An 18,413-nucleotide genomic window follows, 5' to 3' on the forward strand; every position below is an offset into this window, starting at 1 on the left:
TCGACTCCTTTCTTTCCTGCTTTGAAAGAGTCACCAGCGATTTTAACAATATCCACCTTTGCCAGTGTGTCTACCTCCTACAGAAGGACCCAATCGGCCTACTCCAGGCTTAGCCCAGAGTCAAGCTCTCCTTTCCTTGTAGGGCGTGCTTCCCTTTCCTTTCGTTGTTTTCTTGAGGTTTATGCTTCCTGAGGATTTGAAATTTTAACTCCGAGCCTCTTTTTAGAGAACCTTTCCAATGCTAGTGGACACCAGAATGCACCTTAGCAGAACCCCAATACAGGAGTAAGTATTTCAGGTTCTGCCACTGTATACTAACTGGAAAATCAGCCAGCTCACATGTTTGTTAGAAAATCTTTTAATGTCCCCTAGTAGAACTTGGAGTGCTGGTAGACACTTAGAAGACCTACCTCATGACTACTGAAAACGGCCCAAGCAGGGTTTAAGCTTTCTCTAAAGGCACTAAGACGATCAAAAAGCATCTGAAAGTTATTTGCATTATTTTATTTATTTATTTTTATTTTTACTTCTGGCATGGTGCCATGCTGCCTCCTACAACCTTTAATTGGTTCTCTCCAGGCTGATTCGCATGTCTTTGGAGCCAATGGCATCTTGAAAATTGGCATTCCCTTCCTGGGAAAAATCATTTCTACTGGCTAGATCTGTGTAAATAAGCTTCAGGCCAGTTGCACTAGTTTGTAACTTTTCAGAAGAACGGAGTCATCCCCAGGGCCTGGCCTTCTCTTTCATTGTGAAAGTATTGTTGACGTTTTACATGAACAAAGAAATTTAATTTCCCAACTGTTTCCATGCCTCCTCAGCTGAAGAGACTCCCCATATTCTGAAAGGTATGCAAGCACTGCACTTTTATCTTCATAGGACCAAAGACTTGAAGTTTTCAGATCATCTTCTTGTGAGCTTGGCAGTCATGAGGCTGAACAAGTGCCTTCTTAACTACTGTGCCCAGATGCATAACCTGTTTCATCACCCATTTGCAGTCTAGATGAAGCCCAAACTCATTCAATGCCAGGGCACTGATGGTGCTGTCCTGTCATGTTCCTGTTGGGTACCTTTACCAGGGTGCTCCCTTGGCTAACTCCTATCACTACCTATTTCACTGCTGCATCTTACTTAAGCTTAAGAAGCCCAGTGATAACTTTATTTTACACCTCCGGTCTTAAATGCTGTAGAATCTTCCCAGAAGTTGTAAACCGCAACGACCTCGGAGTCTGATAATGTTACCTTTATAGTGAATCTGTTATTCTATGTCCTATGCTTTTACTCATTGTCTGAGCCTCTCTTCAGACCCTTCTATGAATATTCACAAAACACGCACTGATGGTCTTATCTTTTTGACATACAAGGGCACTAGGGAGTGCTTGCACAAATGCCAGAATAGGGTGCCTTGTGTGATAACCACTTGCATATATGCAGAACTACCATGCAAAACTGCCGTATAGAACTGTTTGGTCAGACCAATAGTTGGCTGGGATACTCACAAGTTTATCATGGCAAACCCTTAAGGACTGAGGGTAAGAGAGTCACGTTAAGGTAAATATATCCAGAGTTGCTCTGCCCAGAACTTCATTTTTTAATTGTTTCCAATTCCTTGCATCATAATACTAATTTGTTACATTCAACGTCGTAAGTAGGCGTCCCATTTGTTTTATTTCTTTGTACTTTTGTGGTTGCTGCTTTTTGTAAATCTGAAAGGGCTTTCTGATTGCTGAATGCATTGTACTTGTTAATATTAGCAAAGTATTTGTACCTAGGCTCACTCTTTGAAGAAATCCACTGAAGTTGATTATATTTATTAATTGATGGTCCTTTTGCCTTCACAAATGGCATTTTGAGGAGTAGCAAACCAGGTTTGTTACCTTAGTTTTGTTATTTAATTATTATTTTCTTTTGGAGGCACACATGCCCTAGATCTGAGCATTGAGGATGGTGAGTAGTGTAAACGTAATAATGGTTGACAGGGAGGAGCAGTGGAATGCCTGAAGGCCTAACAAGGGCGATGCTGGTGAGGTAGATTTCGGTCTGGCGCCAACTGTTGGCAAATTTTATATTGACTACCTCAAATTGCTCTACAAACATACTAATGACAAATTCCTGATGCAGAGGCAACACCTGGTGCTGGCAGTGCTTTCAAAGTGATGCTTTTCTCGGGTGTAGGATCCACTTCCTCATATCGGTTTGACTTGTTATCCTTGTAATTTTTGTCACCATAGGCCACATCCTACAGGCCTACCCTTCGCTGTTTGTTTCCACATTGTCTGCCGTATTATCCGGGGAATTGAAACATTTCTTGTTGCCTGCCTTTCTTCCCCGCTATTATTCATGGACCTTGTCTTGTACCCACAGTATAGTCCAAAAGTTAGTTGCCAAAGAAATTATATTCCATCCCTTCCTGATATTTCAAACCCTGTAACATGTGGACCAATGATATCCTTCTTTCTTATTTCCTCATTTCACAAACCGCCATTTGCAAATTTCTCTTTTTTGCCTAAACTAGGAAGATGTGCATCTCATTGGACTTTACCCAAGTTATGCACATGTTTATAGTTAGCAGTGTGTGGAAATATTTCTTAGTAGTTTACATGCGGTATGATATGTTTTATGTCATAGAAGAATTTAATAAATTGATTAGCTGTGTATTGTTTTAGTGTTATCTGTCACATATCCCAAAAGATTTAATTTTATGTTGGAAAATTGTCTTATAGTTTTCAGTGGCGGAGTTCTTAAAATCAGTGTTTTTTCATTCACAATTGTGTTTATTTTCCTTTGTTTTTTTGTTTTTTTAAATTTGTTCATTCCCTATGCCCTACAGGATATCTATGATCTTAAGGACCAGATACAAGATGTAGAAGGGAGATACATGCAGGGACTTAAAGAACTAAAGGTATCAGGGCCCCATTCCTCATACTCCATCCCTAGCATGCATTCTGTCTGTGCAAATATGGTTGATGGTAATTTCACCAGTTCTTCTAACTTTCTGAAAATTGCTTTACTAACTTTTTAAAGTTTATCTGTAAAGCATGTGCTTGGCTTACAAAGTATTACTTGAGATGGCTCACGTATATCGTGCAGTTTTTCATTTTTGTTTTCAAATTTAAATAAAGTACGTTTTACTCCAGGTGTTTACTCCTTCTTAATGTCACATCAATGAAAACAAGGGAATAACTGTTAAGATGACTCTCGTGTATTGCCTCTTGCACTGTTTTTTTTATTTTTTTTATTCAAATTAAGGTCGTCATATTAATTATTCCCTAATATTGGATGACAATACATTTTTAATAATTACCACCAAAGCAAGATGTCTGTTCTCATCTTAGATTCCTTACATACATTATCTTAAGTCATTTACAGTACAGTGTGTCCTTTCAAGTACGAATTTTGAGATTCATAGCTACTATTTCTATAGCTTGCGTGAAGCGATGTGATTATTATTGGGAAAATGTATGTTCTATGTTTGTCATGAAGTTAGCTTTTCTGTGGTTCTCGGTCCGTTTTTAATGTTTGATTTAAGGATGCCAAATGTTTTTCCCTGTCATGGAATAACTGCAGAATTCACTTGTCTTTGAATTTCAAAAATGTAAATCTATTTAGAGGAGAAGTGTTCTCGGCAGCAATAGATTACTATTGTATAGCCACATTCGAAGATGGCTGCTCCATTATAGGAGTGGTGGCCCTTCGCACAATAAGTGATCACTCTTTGCGGGAATCAAGTTGCTTAAGTAAAGAGTTTTTTCACTATCTTCTCTTGCTCTTCGATTCGCCAGGTCTTCAATATTGTGTAATGTGCTGGATCCAAAGATGACTCTTTCACTATGCATCGAATGCCAACTGGTGTGCTAACAGAGATATGGTCACAGCTTTGTATCAGATGTAGTGTTAAAGGCAGTGAAGTGTAATAGCTCTGCACAGTAGAATCCGTGGACCATGAAATCATGGTTGCAATACCTAATGAAGACATGACGTGCTAAAACTGAGCTCCCTGGAGGTCTAGAGTAGCTAAATTGTTGCCTCATTTTCAAAACTGTTTTTTCAATGTTTTTTTTTTTTTTTAAACATATTTTATTGAGTTTTTATGGTATCGCTTGGGCTGTTGCCTGACATATACAATTTAAGACAGGATAGTGGCAAAGTACCAAGCTTGTAAACATCATTGACTACAGTTTGCATATATAACAAGAACAAGGACTTTGCCCAGACATTTTTATTCCACTCACATTTAAGGGTATGTTTGAGTATCTGTGTTAGCCACAATGAGAAATACGTTATGCAGCGTGTTATGGCCCGGGACGTCTGATGAAGACTGTCATCAAGAGGTATGAGAGGGGGGGGGGGGGGCTGTACCTCGATATGTAGCCCATCTAGACCACATTTTTCTATGCTTCTGAGGGCAGCCCCGCGCCTGGAAGACCACTATCTCCGCACCCATGCATTTTTCTAATTATTTTTGCCATTTCCCTATTGTTGGAGGGGGGGGTGGGGAGGTCCCCTTCCACAGCTGAGCAATATCGCGCTTGGCAACAGTGAGGGGAAGGAAAAGCAGGTGTTGTTTGTATCGATTTCCCCCCTATGTCATTAGTGCTATGAAGTAGGAACAATCTAGGGTCGTGTGGGAGATCCCAGGACAGCACCTCTTTTAGACAAGCCAAGACATTACGCCAGAAGGGCTGTATCGGTACAATTACATACTGTGTGTAAAAACGTCTCCTCTTTTTCACAGCTTAAGCACTGGGGGATGTAATAACCCCCATCTTCCAAAGCTGGAGGTGCGTATAATAAACGTGATGGACGTATTTAAATAGGAGGAGAGGGAATCTAGAGGACACCGCCGCACCCCGGGGACTAGCTATGGCCTCAGCCCAGTCATAGTCGGACAGTTCTGTGATATCGTCTTGCCACGCCCTTCTGGTCTTGTGTAAGGTCGTAGTGGAGTGTGTTGTCAGTGTCTGGTAGATCTGTCGGATTTTGTGGGTTCCCAAATCACCCATGAGGCGGCGGCCCTCCAGAGGGTGAAACTCTGGAAGATTTTCCAAGGTGAGAAGCATGGGGATGAGAGCATGACGCAATTGGAGTTATTTGTAGAATTTAGTTTTATGGAGTTGGAATTCCTCCTGCAACTGTTGGAAGGACTTTAGGGTAGTGCCCTGCATAACGTCCCCGAGTGTGGATATGCCGACCAGTTCCCACTGGCGGAACCCCTTTAACGCTGTCACCTGGCGCAAGTATGTACCATGTTATAGGGGTGTTGCCTGAGTGAGACGCCCATGCCACCCCATTTGCCGAACGGTATACCGCCAGAGCCGAATCGTTGTTCTGCTAGCATGGGGTAGAAAATCGAGGCTCTGTGCGCTGTATAGCACCCGAAGAAGGGGAACCCCCTTCCATAGCTACATGTTCCAGTGCAAATGCTGGATCTGTAGGTGTATTGTACCACCATTGGTTAATGACCAATAGGTGAGAGGCCATATATACATATATACATGTCTGCCGTAGCAATGCCACCGCAGTAGGTAGATTGCACACAGGTCTGTAGCGCCACTCTTGACAGCCCACCCACCCCACAGGAATTTAATATGTATGGCATTTATTTGCGCGAACCATGAGTGCGGTATATGATACGGGAAATTTTGTAACTGATAAAGCACTCTGGGGAGAGAGACCATTTTAAAAATCGCTGAGCCCCCATACAGCGAAAGAGGTAGAGATGACCATATTGTTGTTTCATCTCGGAGGCCGGCAAGCAGTGGATTAATGTTGTGCGCCCATGCAGTCTTTGGACAAGGAGACATAAAGATTCACAAATATTGGAATCCCTCTGTCTTGTGCGTTAACTGGGCTGACCATGTACCTCTACCCTGATGGCCACATACTGGAAACAACACAGACTTGGAAGGGTTGGTATGAAGCCCGATGGTCTGACCGAAGACTCTGAGAATCTGTAGGATACGCGGTCCCTAGATCCATGGGTCTGTCATGAAGAATAGGACATTGTCCAGATATAGTGCAATGCGGTCGGGTTGTGACCGCGGCCATTCAAAGCTTCGAAGCACTGGTTTCCTGCAAACCCATACCGCCAGGGGCTCCACCGCCAGGGCAAATAAGAGTGGCGACAGGGGGCAACCCTGCCTTGTGCCGCGACTGATGGGGAAAAAAGGCCGAGGGATGACCAGCGATACGCACTGAGGCCATTGGTTCCGTATAGAGTAGGCAAATGTATGCTAGAAAGCGTGGTCCTAAATTAACCGCCTCCAAAAGCTGGAAAAGATACTCCCAGCTGAGAGAATCAAAAGCCTTCTCAATCTCAGCAAGAAGTATGGTCGCAGGGCGGCCCAACTCTGGAGCCAATGCCATGGCATTATGGACCCGGCGAATGTTATGGCGAGTGGCTCGGTGTGGCATAAAGCCATATTGGTGTGGGTGTATCAAATCCTTGATATAGGTTTGCAGGCGATCAGCTAGTACTTTTTCTAATAGTTTAGATTCAAAATTAATTAGGGAGATAGGACGGTATGAGGATGGGTCCCCCGGTGGTCGGTTGGGCTTCAAGAAGAGAACAATCTCGGCCTGCCGCCAGTCTCGGGGTAGTATTTGCCGTTCAAGGGCATCTTGCATTGCCTCCAACAGATGCGGGCCTAGTGTGGACATATAATCGGAGGAACTCCATGGGAAACCCATTGGGACCGGGGGCCCGCCCCGGACGCATCGCGGCGAATGCTGCTGTTAATTCATCAACTGTAATGGGAGCATCGAGTTGGTCCCTCATCTGATCCATTAGTCTCAGGAGGGAATATCCTGGAGGAACTCTGTGATAAGGGCCTCAGAGCTGTTCCTTCCGAGTTCATAGTGTGGAGAAATAACGTGCAAATTCTGCAACAACCTCCTCAGGAGAAGAACATAAGACACCATCCGTTCCACGAATAGTTGGGACGGTGGCTGAGGACCGCTCGGTTTTGGTACAGTCTATGCAGCATTCTACTTGATCTGTCCCCCCACTGGTATATTCGGTGTTGTGATGCTAACCAGATTTATTTCGCCTCATCCATGAGATGTTGTAACTGCTGTGGGGCTGGGATTGTGTATGTATCGTGTCTCTAAAGATGTATGTTGGGCCTCCATCTCGGCACGCTAGGTGGAATACTTACGTGTTTCATTTGCCCGGTAACTAATGTCCACCCTGCATATTGTGGATTTTAAGGCTTCCCAAAGGGTTGCTTTGGACGGGGCCGAGCCGACGTTTATGTCTAGATACTCCTGAATTGCCGTGCCCAGAATCTCGTGGTAATCGGGATCTCGAAGATGCCTGGGAGACATTCGCCACCTAAAGGGAGGTTTTTGAAATTGTAGAAGTTTCACCGTGACCGGAGAGTGATCAGATAAGCATCTGGGGAGGTGGGAGACGTAGGAAAACCTGTGTATATGGCTTTGTGGCGTAAAAATATAATCCAGCCTGGACAGGGATCCGCGAACCGTGGACATGTATGGAGAACCTATCTCAGCAGGTGATATTCGTGCCATATGTCAGACCACCCCAGTGTGCCAGCAAGTAGGGATAATTTAGATACAGCCGTGGGAGGGCCTACACCGCACCCACGCCTTCTATCGAGCGGTGACCTGATATCATTCCAGTCCCCTCCCAGGAGAATTAAACCGTCTGGAAGTTCACTCCACAGACGGGTGATGTCTACAAAAGTGGTCCCCAGAGGCGGGGCTCGTAAATGCCACGGAGGTTAATTTGTTCAGCATACAGTGTACCTAATAGGTGAACATACCTACCCCCAGAATATACACAATGTTTGGTATGGGTAAAGGGAACGCGGCGGTGAATGAGAATAGCTGTCCCTCGGGAACCCCTTGTAAATCCAGCATGGTATACCCACTGATACCCAAACCTGGCCAAGCAGTGAGCTTTTTTGGCCAATAAATGAGGCTCCTGTAGGAGAAGAATGTCCGCTCCGTACCGCTTAGCTTGTCGGGGGATAGCACCCCGTTTGATTTTGTTGAGCAGCCCACGGACATTCTAAGATACCACGGTCAGGTACCCCAATGGGGAAACAGTTGCCTGAGTAGCCATGTATTGTTTGTAGATATATCATTGGTAGCAAGCCTAGTGAGAGATGGATTGTGTGTCTGAGCATGTATTAAAACTAAACTGTGTAACCCTGAACCCCGACACACTGCTGTAAGTTAGTCACTGTATCCTCCACGGAGGACACCCGTGTCTCTGCTTCAGTGATGCGGCCACTGCTTTTTTCAGATCCTGGGGCAGGAATGAGACTTCCGATCCCACTGCACCGATCTTGGCGTCCAGCATGTCCCTGGCCTCTGTAATGGCCACCAAAAGGGCCACATTGTAGACGTAGAAGTCCACACGTGGACCCTCCTCCCGTCGCCGTGGTACACTGTTGCAAGGTGCCTTGTTTCGAATTTGTGGCACCAAACTTGTCCTTCCACATAGTGGTGCCGCAAATTGGTCACTCTAAGAAACTCCAGGGGCACCAGCTAGGAGCTGGAGGAGTCATGTAGGGTCGCGATGACACCAGGCCTCCGCACCGAAAGGGCCCACCAAGGGAAGCACCGCGAGCCGGCCCTCACGGAAACTAACCACTACCAAGCGACAAGCCGCACTGGGCCTAGCCGCCTCCACAGCCTGCAGCAGCCAGCCAAGTAGGCCCCCCTACCGGGAGCTAACTCGCCAGACCACCGGCCCGCAGCGCACCCCCGGCCACCACTCCGTGTCCAGGTCAATCACTGGTGTTGGTAGTAATCTGGGGCCACTTCACTCTATGCCAATCTACTCTGCGCACCTGCACTCTACGCCACCTTACTTTACTCTGCAATACTCTACGCCACTGCAATCTATGCCATTGCACTGTACACCACTCTGTCGCTGCACTCTACTCTTTTCTACTCTGCAGCAATGTACTCTATGCTACTGATTTCTATGCCACTCTGCCCTGCACCACTACACTACCCTTCACCACTCCACACCACTTCACTCTGCTCTGAAATATTCTACTCTACTGCACTCTGCTCCACGCCACTGCACTCTGCTCCACGCCACTGCACTCTGCTCCACGCCACTGCACTCTGCTCCACGCCACTGCACTCTGCTCCACGCCACTGCACTCTGCTCCACGCCACTGCACTCTGCTCCACGCCACTGCACTCTGCTCCACGCCACTGCACTCTGCTCCACGCCACTGCACTCTGCTCCACGCCACTGCACTCTGCTCCACGCCACTGCACTCTGCTCCACGCCACTGCACTCTGCTCCACGCCACTGCACTCTGCTCCACGCCACTGCACTCTGCTCCACGCCACTGCACTCTGCTCCACGCCACTCTGCTCCACTGCACTCTGCTCCACGCCACTCTGCTCGACTCCACTGCCCTCTACACCAATGTACTCTACACCACTCTACTGAAAGCCAGTGCTCACTATGCCAGTCTACACTGCACCACTGTACTCTAAGCTATGACACTCCCCCCCACTCTTGCTCCCCCCCACTCTTGCTCCCCCCCACTCTTGCTCCCCCCCACTCTTGCTCCCCCCACTCTTGCTCCCCCCCACTCTTGCTCCCCCCCACTCTTGCTCCCCCCCACTCTTGCTCCCCCCCACTCTTGCTCCCCCCCACTCTTGCTCCCCCCCACTCTTGCTCCCCCCCACTCTTGCTCCCCCCCACTCTTGCTCCCCCCCACTCTTGCTCCCCCCCACTCTTGCTCCCCCCCACTCTTGCTCCCCCCCCACTCTTGCTCCCCCCCCACTCTTGCTCCCCCCCACTCTTGCTCCCCCCCACTCTTGCTCCCCCCCACTCTTGCTCCCCCCCCACTCTTGCTCCCCCCCACTCTTGCTCCCCCCCACTCTTGCTCCCCCCCACTCTTGCTCCCCCCCCACTCTTGCTCCCCCCCCACTCTTGCTCCCCCCCCACTCTTGCTCCCCCCCACTCTTGCTCCCCCCCCACTCTTGCTCCCCCCCCACTCTTGCTCCCCCCCCACTCTTGCTCCCCCCCCCACTCTTGCTCCCCCCCCCACTCTTGCTCCCCCCCCCACTCTTGCTCCCCCCCCCACTCTTGCTCCCCCCCCACTCTTGCTCCCCCCCACTCTTGCTCCCCCCCACTCTTGCTCCCCCCCCACTCTTGCTCCCCCCCCCTCTTGCTCCCCCCCACTCTTGCTCCCCCCCCACTCTTGCTCCCCCCCACTCTTGCTCCCCCCCACTCTTGCTCCCCCCCCACTCTTGCTCCCCCCCACTCTTGCTCCCCCCCACTCTTGCTCCCCCCCACTCTTGCTCCCCCCCCACTCTTGCCCCTCACCCACTCTTGCCCCTCACCCACTCTTGCCCCTCACCCTAGGCCATTCTATGTTACTCCACTCCATCACGTTATGCCACTCTGAATCTTTACGCCCCTCCACTCTATGCCACACCAAACCACAACACTCTACTCTGATACTCTACGCCTCTCTATGACGCTTTAAGCAACTCCCTCTTCTTCACTCTATGCCACTCCACTGTAAGTCTACTCAGTCTACAGCATATCATAAATAAGTTCTAAATGAGTAGATATGAGTAACAAGCTTGGGGACGAAGAGTGTTCTATAGGCTGTCCTAATTTAGGGTTTGTGGTGACTTTGAATGTCGTCAAGTGGCATATGTTTGGTTTGGAAAGAGCCTTCTCCTTCTCAAGGAAAATTTAATTGCAGCACAAGAATATTGTGGCATCTGTTCTTCTAGTTATCAATGTAGCTGCATTGTCAGTTTTCACTAGGCTATTATATCACATGGTATGCTTTTGAATAGCTGAGAATCACCCCTAAATGTGAACAGCAGATCGTGGAATTTCCTTTACTATTAAAATAGACCATCTACTTATCAATAATGATGTCAAAGTCTAGCAATAGGCCGACATTTCACAACTGTGTATTAAAAAGGATGTCTAGTGCAAAGCATATTTTGTTGTTTATTTATTTGGAGGAACACTGTCATAGTATACAAATACAAACCGTTATGCCTACAGCATATATATAAATTCAAAATAAATCATAAATCGTACTTCACAAGTATTTCAAAACAGTTGAGCTGCTGTGTCATAATATACGTGTACAAGATGACATCGCAAAGATTTCCAATAATTTTATTTTTTTATTTTTTTATTTTTGAAAAGTTTTATTGAAATTAGACAAAACAAAATAAGACAAAGGTAGCGGCTGTGTGAACAACAGAAATCAAATAAGGAGCCACATTGTGACACTTCCGGCTCTTAGATAAACAATACCATATCATCAATGCAACCGACAACAGGACCCCATCTATCAATCCATCATCAACATATGTCCGACCATAACCAGGGGGGATCTCTGACCAGTGGTCTGTCCCTAGGGTACCAAAGCCACCCCCCTCCCCTTCTCATAGCTCGGTCGTGGAAAGAACGCCATGTAGTACACAGCACCTAACCCCAGGAGCTAAATATCCCAGCGACCGCACCCGCACATGACCACTACATCTGCGTAACCTTGGTATGGCATGACCTACCCCACCCCAGTGGGAGCCATTCCGGGATTTGAGGATGGCGGGGTCGAGCCAGGTAAGCCTGCAATGTATGTTTTATAAGGGCCCCAGATGTCCCTAGGACGCGCTATCGTGGGGAGGAGACTAGAGTAGATCTCGCTGTTCGTGCTACAGAAAGCCATGGCTGTAAGCCATGTCTTGGATGTCGGAGCTGTTTTCCTCCCCCAGTGCCTTGCAATCTCCCTCTTGGCCAGCAGCAGCCCCAGAGAGGCCAGCCTACGGACATTCTTAGGGAAATTGACGGTATAACCCAACAGTGCGACCTCAGGAGTGGGAACCAGTGTAAGTCCGAGCATCTCTTCTAGGATCTTGTGAACCTGTGTCCAGAATGTCTGCAGTCTCGGACACGTCCAGGACATGTGTGCAAAATCGGCATGTGGTGTAGCGCATTTCCAGCATGTGTGCGGCCTCGCGGGATCAATGGAATGGAGTCTATCAGGGGTCATATACCAACGGCGCAGGAATTTATAGTGTATAAGTTTGTGACGACTGTTCAGTGATACCGTGTCGGTGACCTTGCAGCACGCCGTCCATTGCTCGTCCGTGATAGGTCTACCCAGGTCCGCCCCCCATTCCTCCCGCGCCCGATCGTCCGCACAGGGGACCCGAGCTGCGCACGCCTTGTACAGCTTGGAAACAATATGTGCCCCTGTATCGTTGTCAATCAGGGTGGTGAGGGGTTAAAGGAAGCCGGCTCGAGGGGAAATCCCTTGATCTCCGCTCGCGCGGCGAAATATAGCCGGCGAAGAACGAACCGGTCCATGAATGTAGCCTCACTGAATCGCGCGTCCTCTGACGCCGAGAAAAAGTGCCCACCCGGGTATAGGTCCCCGATCTTGGTGAGGTCGAATTTCCTTAACGTTCGTTGCACCAGTGGCTCATCTGTGCCCGGCAGTAACCCAGGGTTGGGTATCGGGAGGGACGAGGAGTACAGAAAAGGATGAGCCAAGTAGCGTGAGAGCCTGCTCCAAGCCCAGCTGGTGGTAGATAACGTTTGAATGTCCATCGGGTCTCTGGGGACACCTTTGGGCAACACCGCCGACAAGCGACCCGGGAGGACAAAGTCCGCCTCTGGGCGAAGGAATGGGATCCGAGCGTCAGGGTGATACCAGGCATAGGCATGTGCACACTGAGCGACTAGGTAGTATAGATATAAATCAGGCACTCCAAGGCCTCCTCGATCCTGTGGGAGTATGAGAGTCGCCCAGCGGATCCGGGGGCGCCACCCCCCCCCAGACCAGTCTAATCAGGAGGGACCGCAGGGTGGAGAAAAAGGCTCGGGTAAGAGGAACAGGGATGTTATTGAAAAGATACAAAAATTTAGGGAGCACTATCATTTTAAGAATGGCTATCCTAGCGGACATAGAGAGCGGGAGCCGCAGCCACCCATCTACCTGAGTCTCCAGTCGCGTAATCGCGCGGCCATAGTTTAGGCGGATAATTTCGTCCGTGTTCAAATGTATTTGTATGCCCAAGTACCGCACCGAGTCCGAGCACCACTCCAGAGGGAACTCACACTGCCATGGGGAGGTGCCACTAGTCAATGGAAAGATGATGGACTTATGCCAGTTTATGCCCAGGCCCGAGTGGCTACCGAAACGAAGGATCTCATGTATCAAGGGGGCAAGGTTGACCTGCGGCTCCCTGACATACAGGATTGTGTCATCGGCATAGAGTGAGGCCAGCAATGGGCCTGTCCGAAACTGGAGACCCCTGTGGAGGTGCCGCTCCTGGAAATGCCGAATCAGGGGGTCCATTGCTAAAATGAACAAGAGTGGTGAGAGCGGGCAACCCTGCCGCGTACCGCGCGTGAGCGAGAATGGGCGAGATAGCGTGCCGTTGATACGCAAACGGGCCGTAGGGCGACTATAGAGGAGTCTAACAGTAGCTAGTAAGTTCGCAGGCATGCCCATGCGCTCCATGACGGAAAGAAAGAAAGGCCATTCTAAGGAATCGAACGCTTTTTCGGTATCTAGGAGGATCGCTGCAGCCGGTGTGGTCGGGTTGATTCTGTGCAGAACCGTGAAGAGCGTACGCAAATTCAGCGAGGTCGAGCGGCGGGGGACAAAGCCAGACTGTGCGGGCGATATAATGAATTCCATCAGTTGGGAAAGCCTGTTGGCCACTATTTTGGCCAAGATCTTCTAGTCAGTGTTTAAGAGGGAGAGGGGCTTGTACGACCCACACAACGTCGGGTCCTTATTTGGCTTCGGGAGCAGCACAATGACTGCCTCACTCAGAGTAGGCGGGAGGGAGCCACGCTCCAACGCCTCCGCATACACCTCTATTAGCTTGGGCGCCAGCAGATCAGAAAAGGCCTTGTAAAAGTCAGCGGAGAAGCCATCAAGGCCCGGGGCAGAAGAGCCCCAAAGCACTTTGATCGCCCCCCGCACTTCCATCGCCCCCCGCACTTCCGCTACCGTTATAGGTTCCGCCATGAACTCCTGCATGCCCCTATCTAGGAACACCAGAGCGATTTCCGCTAGATAGGCCGCACGAGCGGCCGTGGAGTCACCCAGCTTGGTGGTATATAGATCAGTGTAGTAGGCCAGGAATTCGTCCCGGATCACAGCGGGCGTCGTGCGGAGCGCATCATCCGTGCCCCGCACTTCGGCGATCAGGGACTTGCTGTATGGTGGTCGCAAGGCCTGCGCTAGTGTGCGCCCCGGCCTGTCCCCCTCTCCGTACCTACGCGCAACCTGGTATTTCCCCAGATAAAGGATCTCCCTGTCCACGGCTTCCCGGAAGTCGGACAACAGGCGTAAGCGCCTGGAAAATACCTCGTCAGAGGGTGTTCGGTGTGCCTCAGTGTCAAGCGCATCCAGCTGTGTCTCCAGTTGTGTTATTGTTGCGCGCAATACTTTCAGGACCCCCGCATGCTTGGCTATACAAACCCCTCTGATGTATGCTTTGAACCCATCCCAGAGTACTGCCCACGAGTCCACCGAGCCTGTATTTATGCTGAAGTAGTCCTCTATGGCCTCGGAAACCTCGTGTACAAAAAGGTCATCTAATAACGCCCTCCCAGGGAAACGCCACCGCCGCTCAAAACCCTCAGGCCGAGGTACGTCTAAGCCAAGTAGGACCGGGGAATGGTCCGAGTACGTTCTAGGGAACGTTCTCAACGCGCGGAACCAGGGGGACAGGCCCGGGGAGAGGAGCCAGTAGTCAATTCTGGTCCAAGTATTGTGTTGTCCTGAAAAGTGTGTGTAGTCAGTAGTGTTCGGATTGCGCCTGCGCCATATATCTGTCAGCGAGAACCTACGGCAGAGGTCCAAGAACGCGCGCCGTGCCCTAGGCTTGGAATCTGTGGCCCCAGAGGTGCTATCCAGCCCCACATCCAACAACATGTTGAGGTCGCCACCCAGCAGGACGCCGGCCGGCGCTAGGGTTACCAGTTGGGCCGCAAGCGCATGGAAAAAGTCCGGGGAATCGGAGTTGGGAGCATACACACAAACAAGAGTGACCGCATGGCCCATCAAAATCCCCTTTACAATACAGTAGCGCCCTTCCCCGTCCCCCAGAAACGTCTGGCACTGAAACGGGACTCTCTTATGGATCAGCACCGCAGTGCCTCTAGCGTAATTTCTGAAAGTGGCAAAATATCGATGAGCGCCCCAGGAAGCTGCAAAGCGGGCGGTCATTGGATCATGCAGATGAGTCTCTTGAAGAAAAGCAATGTCCACCTGGTGCCGATTTAAGTAGTGCAGTATTTGTTTGCATTTACTCCGGTTGTTTAGGCCCCGGACATTCCAAGTCATTAACGATAGATTGAGAGGAGCTTCATTCAGACCTATATGGGCCATTGATGCCAGTCAGCAGGTGATGGGAGCAACAAAACCGGGATGTCACTGTGTATCAATAAAATTCGTTCACACATAGCCATATCAGAAAAATCAAAATTGCTTACCCCTACCCCCCTCCCCCCACCCAGCCAAACCACGCAAACGTGAGGCAATCCCAATCCTGGAAAAAAAGAACATAGCTCTAGACAGTAATACCAAATAAAACCAAGCAGTAAAAGACAGAGCATCGCAACCAAAAACGATCCCAACGGTTTCAACCAAAGGGGGGTGACAACGATCCGCAATCAACCCAGCGCTGCAGCACAAATAAACTCCAAATGTTAATACATCCCCAAATAGCCAAAGTCCAACAGTACAAAGTTATGTGACGGGCGCCGCCTCAGCCGACACCGGAGGTCAAGAACAGGTCCTGGCTGCCCGCAGATCCACTACCAGGGGGAGACCGTCCACCCTCATCCCCCCCCCCCCCCCCGGCGGGCCTCTGCGCGGCTTGTATTTACGGCAGAAATCCGGGATTGTCAAATAGCCGAGCTCGGCCATCAACCTCGACCCGAAGCCGGGCCGGATAGAGCATGCCATATTTGAGGCCCAAGTTCCGGAGCGCCGCCTTCACCCCCGCATATTTACGCCTGGCCTCCTGGACCACGGCAGTAAAGTCTGGGTAGAGTGAGAGTCTTGAGCCCTGCCAGGTAATCTCGCCCTTCTCTCTGGCCAGCCGCAAGGCAGTATCGCGGTCCCGGAAGTTCATAATGCGAGCAATCAGCGGGCGAGGCGGGAGCCCCGGGTTAGGCCTCGGACCCAGGGAGCGGTGCGCACGCTCCACCACGAAGCCAGGAGTGAAGGATTCTCTCCCAAAGATGTCGGCCAACAGTTGTTCCACGAAAACATCAAGCCTGCCCATGGCTGTGGACTCCGGAACCCCAATAATTTGCACATTGTTGCGCCGACTGCGCGATTCCAAATCTTCGTTTTTGCTGGCCACTTCCTTTAATATGCGCTCCAGTCTGTCCACCCTTTTGATCTCCTGCACCGATTTATCCTCCACTGCAGAGATCCGGGCCTCGGCCTCTCCCAGACGCTTGTCGTGGGCCTGGATTTTGGCCCCCATAGTTTCCAAAGTCTTATCTAGGGCATCAAAGCGACCATCCAGGGCCCTGAAGCCGGCACGCATCTCCTGCAGCCAGTCCGGGGACGGGGCGCGGGCCGTCGAGCCGCCAGTCGCTCCACCAGCCGGGTCCGGCATGTCAGGGCGGGTTTCCGCGGGCTGCTCAGATAGTTTCTCGAACTGCAGCGTTTTCTGTTTAGGGTCCTTGCGACCCATGCCCACAACCGCCAGACGGCTACCAGCCAGCCGTGTGAAGAGCAGGGGAGGCGCCGGTACGACGGAGCGTTAGTCCAATGGCGCAGGCCCAAACCTTAGCCAAGCTGCTCTGGACCCCGTGCGTTGTTGTGCCCACCGGGCACCGGACAGCACTCGACCTCACTGTGCAGTAGGCAAGGGCCACCACTCTATGGAGCCAGCAGGGTCCCAACGGAACATCCAGCGCACCAGCGCGATGTAGTCAGCAGCCGCGACTCGACGCCGCCGGAAGGGGCAAGGGAGGATCGCACAAACCGACCGCAGAGCACATGGTCAACCCAGGGAGGGCCCAAGGATCGAGGCAGAGACAACCCGGGTGCCAGGCCCAGCGCCGAGCCCCACCGCCCCCCCCCCACCGCTAGCAGGCAGTCACGCCACCCCTCCCAGGCTCCCCGGCCAAATTAGCCCGGGCCCCCGGGAGGAGACAACGAGCGAGGCCGCGCCCGGAGCGCAGGGCAAGAGCCGAGCGCCCGGTCGTCCTCCGGACCGCAACGGCACAGGGAGAGAAGCAGGTCCCCGCCAGACAGCACCGCGGTGCTCAATGCCCCCCCCTCTGAGGCCCCCGGGTACCTGTCTCTCGGCCGGCCGCCGTCCACGCACTCGCAACCCAAATCCCCGAATCAGCCCGCCATCTTAGGCCTCAGGATGGTGTGGTCGGCGCCGGGAATCCCCGTGGCTCAGGAGGTCCGTTCAGCATCCCAGCGCACCCCTGGGTCGCGGAAGGGTCAGCGGCGGTGTCTGGCGTCCCGCGCCCGCATCAGGAGGGCGAGGAAAGCAGGGTTTGCGCCGGGTCGATGGCGGAGCTTCAACGCCGTGCGGCCATCTTAGCCCGCGGCTTGGCCACGCCCCAAGATTTCCAATAAATTTAAGATGCCGTGTGAAAACCAGAAAGAGAAGCATAGTAGAGTAATCCGGTGACCGGCCTTGATGCTGTCATCTATCCTTAATCCCCCTCAGAGCTTCCTTTTCTTATCCAGGGTTTTCAAATTCTACTAAATGCCATTATATTGCCAGACCTCAGTGCAAACAGCTTCTCTTGTCCCTGAACCTTGTTCATTTTCTCATGTCAATCGGCATAACAGGTAACAAAGTCAAACTTCCATCTCTGTGTCATAGCCACCAACATATGCAAAAACAACAGTTGATGGACAGAATGCAGAACAATGTCATACATTCACCCCAATACAGAGATCTGGGCCTAAATCCATCGTTTTTTTGCTCACCATGCCTTTCCAGTTTGAACCCAGCCATATGCAAATCAGTCTTGACCCTGTGCCTCATGGGAACAGTCCAGCCCGGACTGGCAAGCCAGGTTCTCCCTGGACTGGAAACAAGCATCGTAGGACCGGTTTCGGGGTTTCACTCCTCTTCAGCCAGGATAGCTTGATTCCAGTGGCATGGAGAACACGGGACCCACGTCTGGGCATACCCTTCCCACTCGGGGTGACAAATGCAAAAACAACAGTTGATGGACAGAATGCAGAACAATGTCATGCATTCACTCCAGTATAGAGATCTGGGCCTAAATCCATCGTTTTTTTTTTAGCCACTAACATAGCCATAAACAAAAACTTCTGCGATCCCATTGTTATACCTGGTATTGGGCATATGCCTACTGAAGCCAGCGCTGGATTTTGCGGTTAATGAATACCCAGTAAACTTCTGGATAC

The 18,413-nt window shown here is 50.6% G+C and overlaps 1 protein-coding gene across 14 annotated transcripts in view; it reads left to right on the forward strand.

The window, feature by feature from the left end:
• LRRFIP2 (LRR binding FLII interacting protein 2) overlaps positions 1-18,413 on the forward strand; it is a 412,043-nt gene that overhangs the window by 233,618 nt on the left and 160,012 nt on the right. For 11 of the 14 annotated variants that reach the window (XM_085607555.1, XM_085607540.1, XM_085607550.1 and 8 more), the window contains one exon: positions 2,831-2,902. The exons of the other annotated variants lie outside the window; for them this stretch is intronic. In XM_085607555.1, the coding sequence (XP_085463681.1) occupies positions 2,831-2,902 (72 nt within the window). The remainder of the gene's footprint in view (positions 1-2,830; positions 2,903-18,413) is intronic. 14 annotated transcript variants of the gene reach the window in all.

The sequence above is a fragment of the Triturus cristatus genome, chromosome 5_2 (genome assembly GCF_964204655.1).
Source record: "Triturus cristatus chromosome 5_2, aTriCri1.1, whole genome shotgun sequence".
Lineage (NCBI taxonomy): Eukaryota > Metazoa > Chordata > Amphibia > Caudata > Salamandridae > Triturus > Triturus cristatus.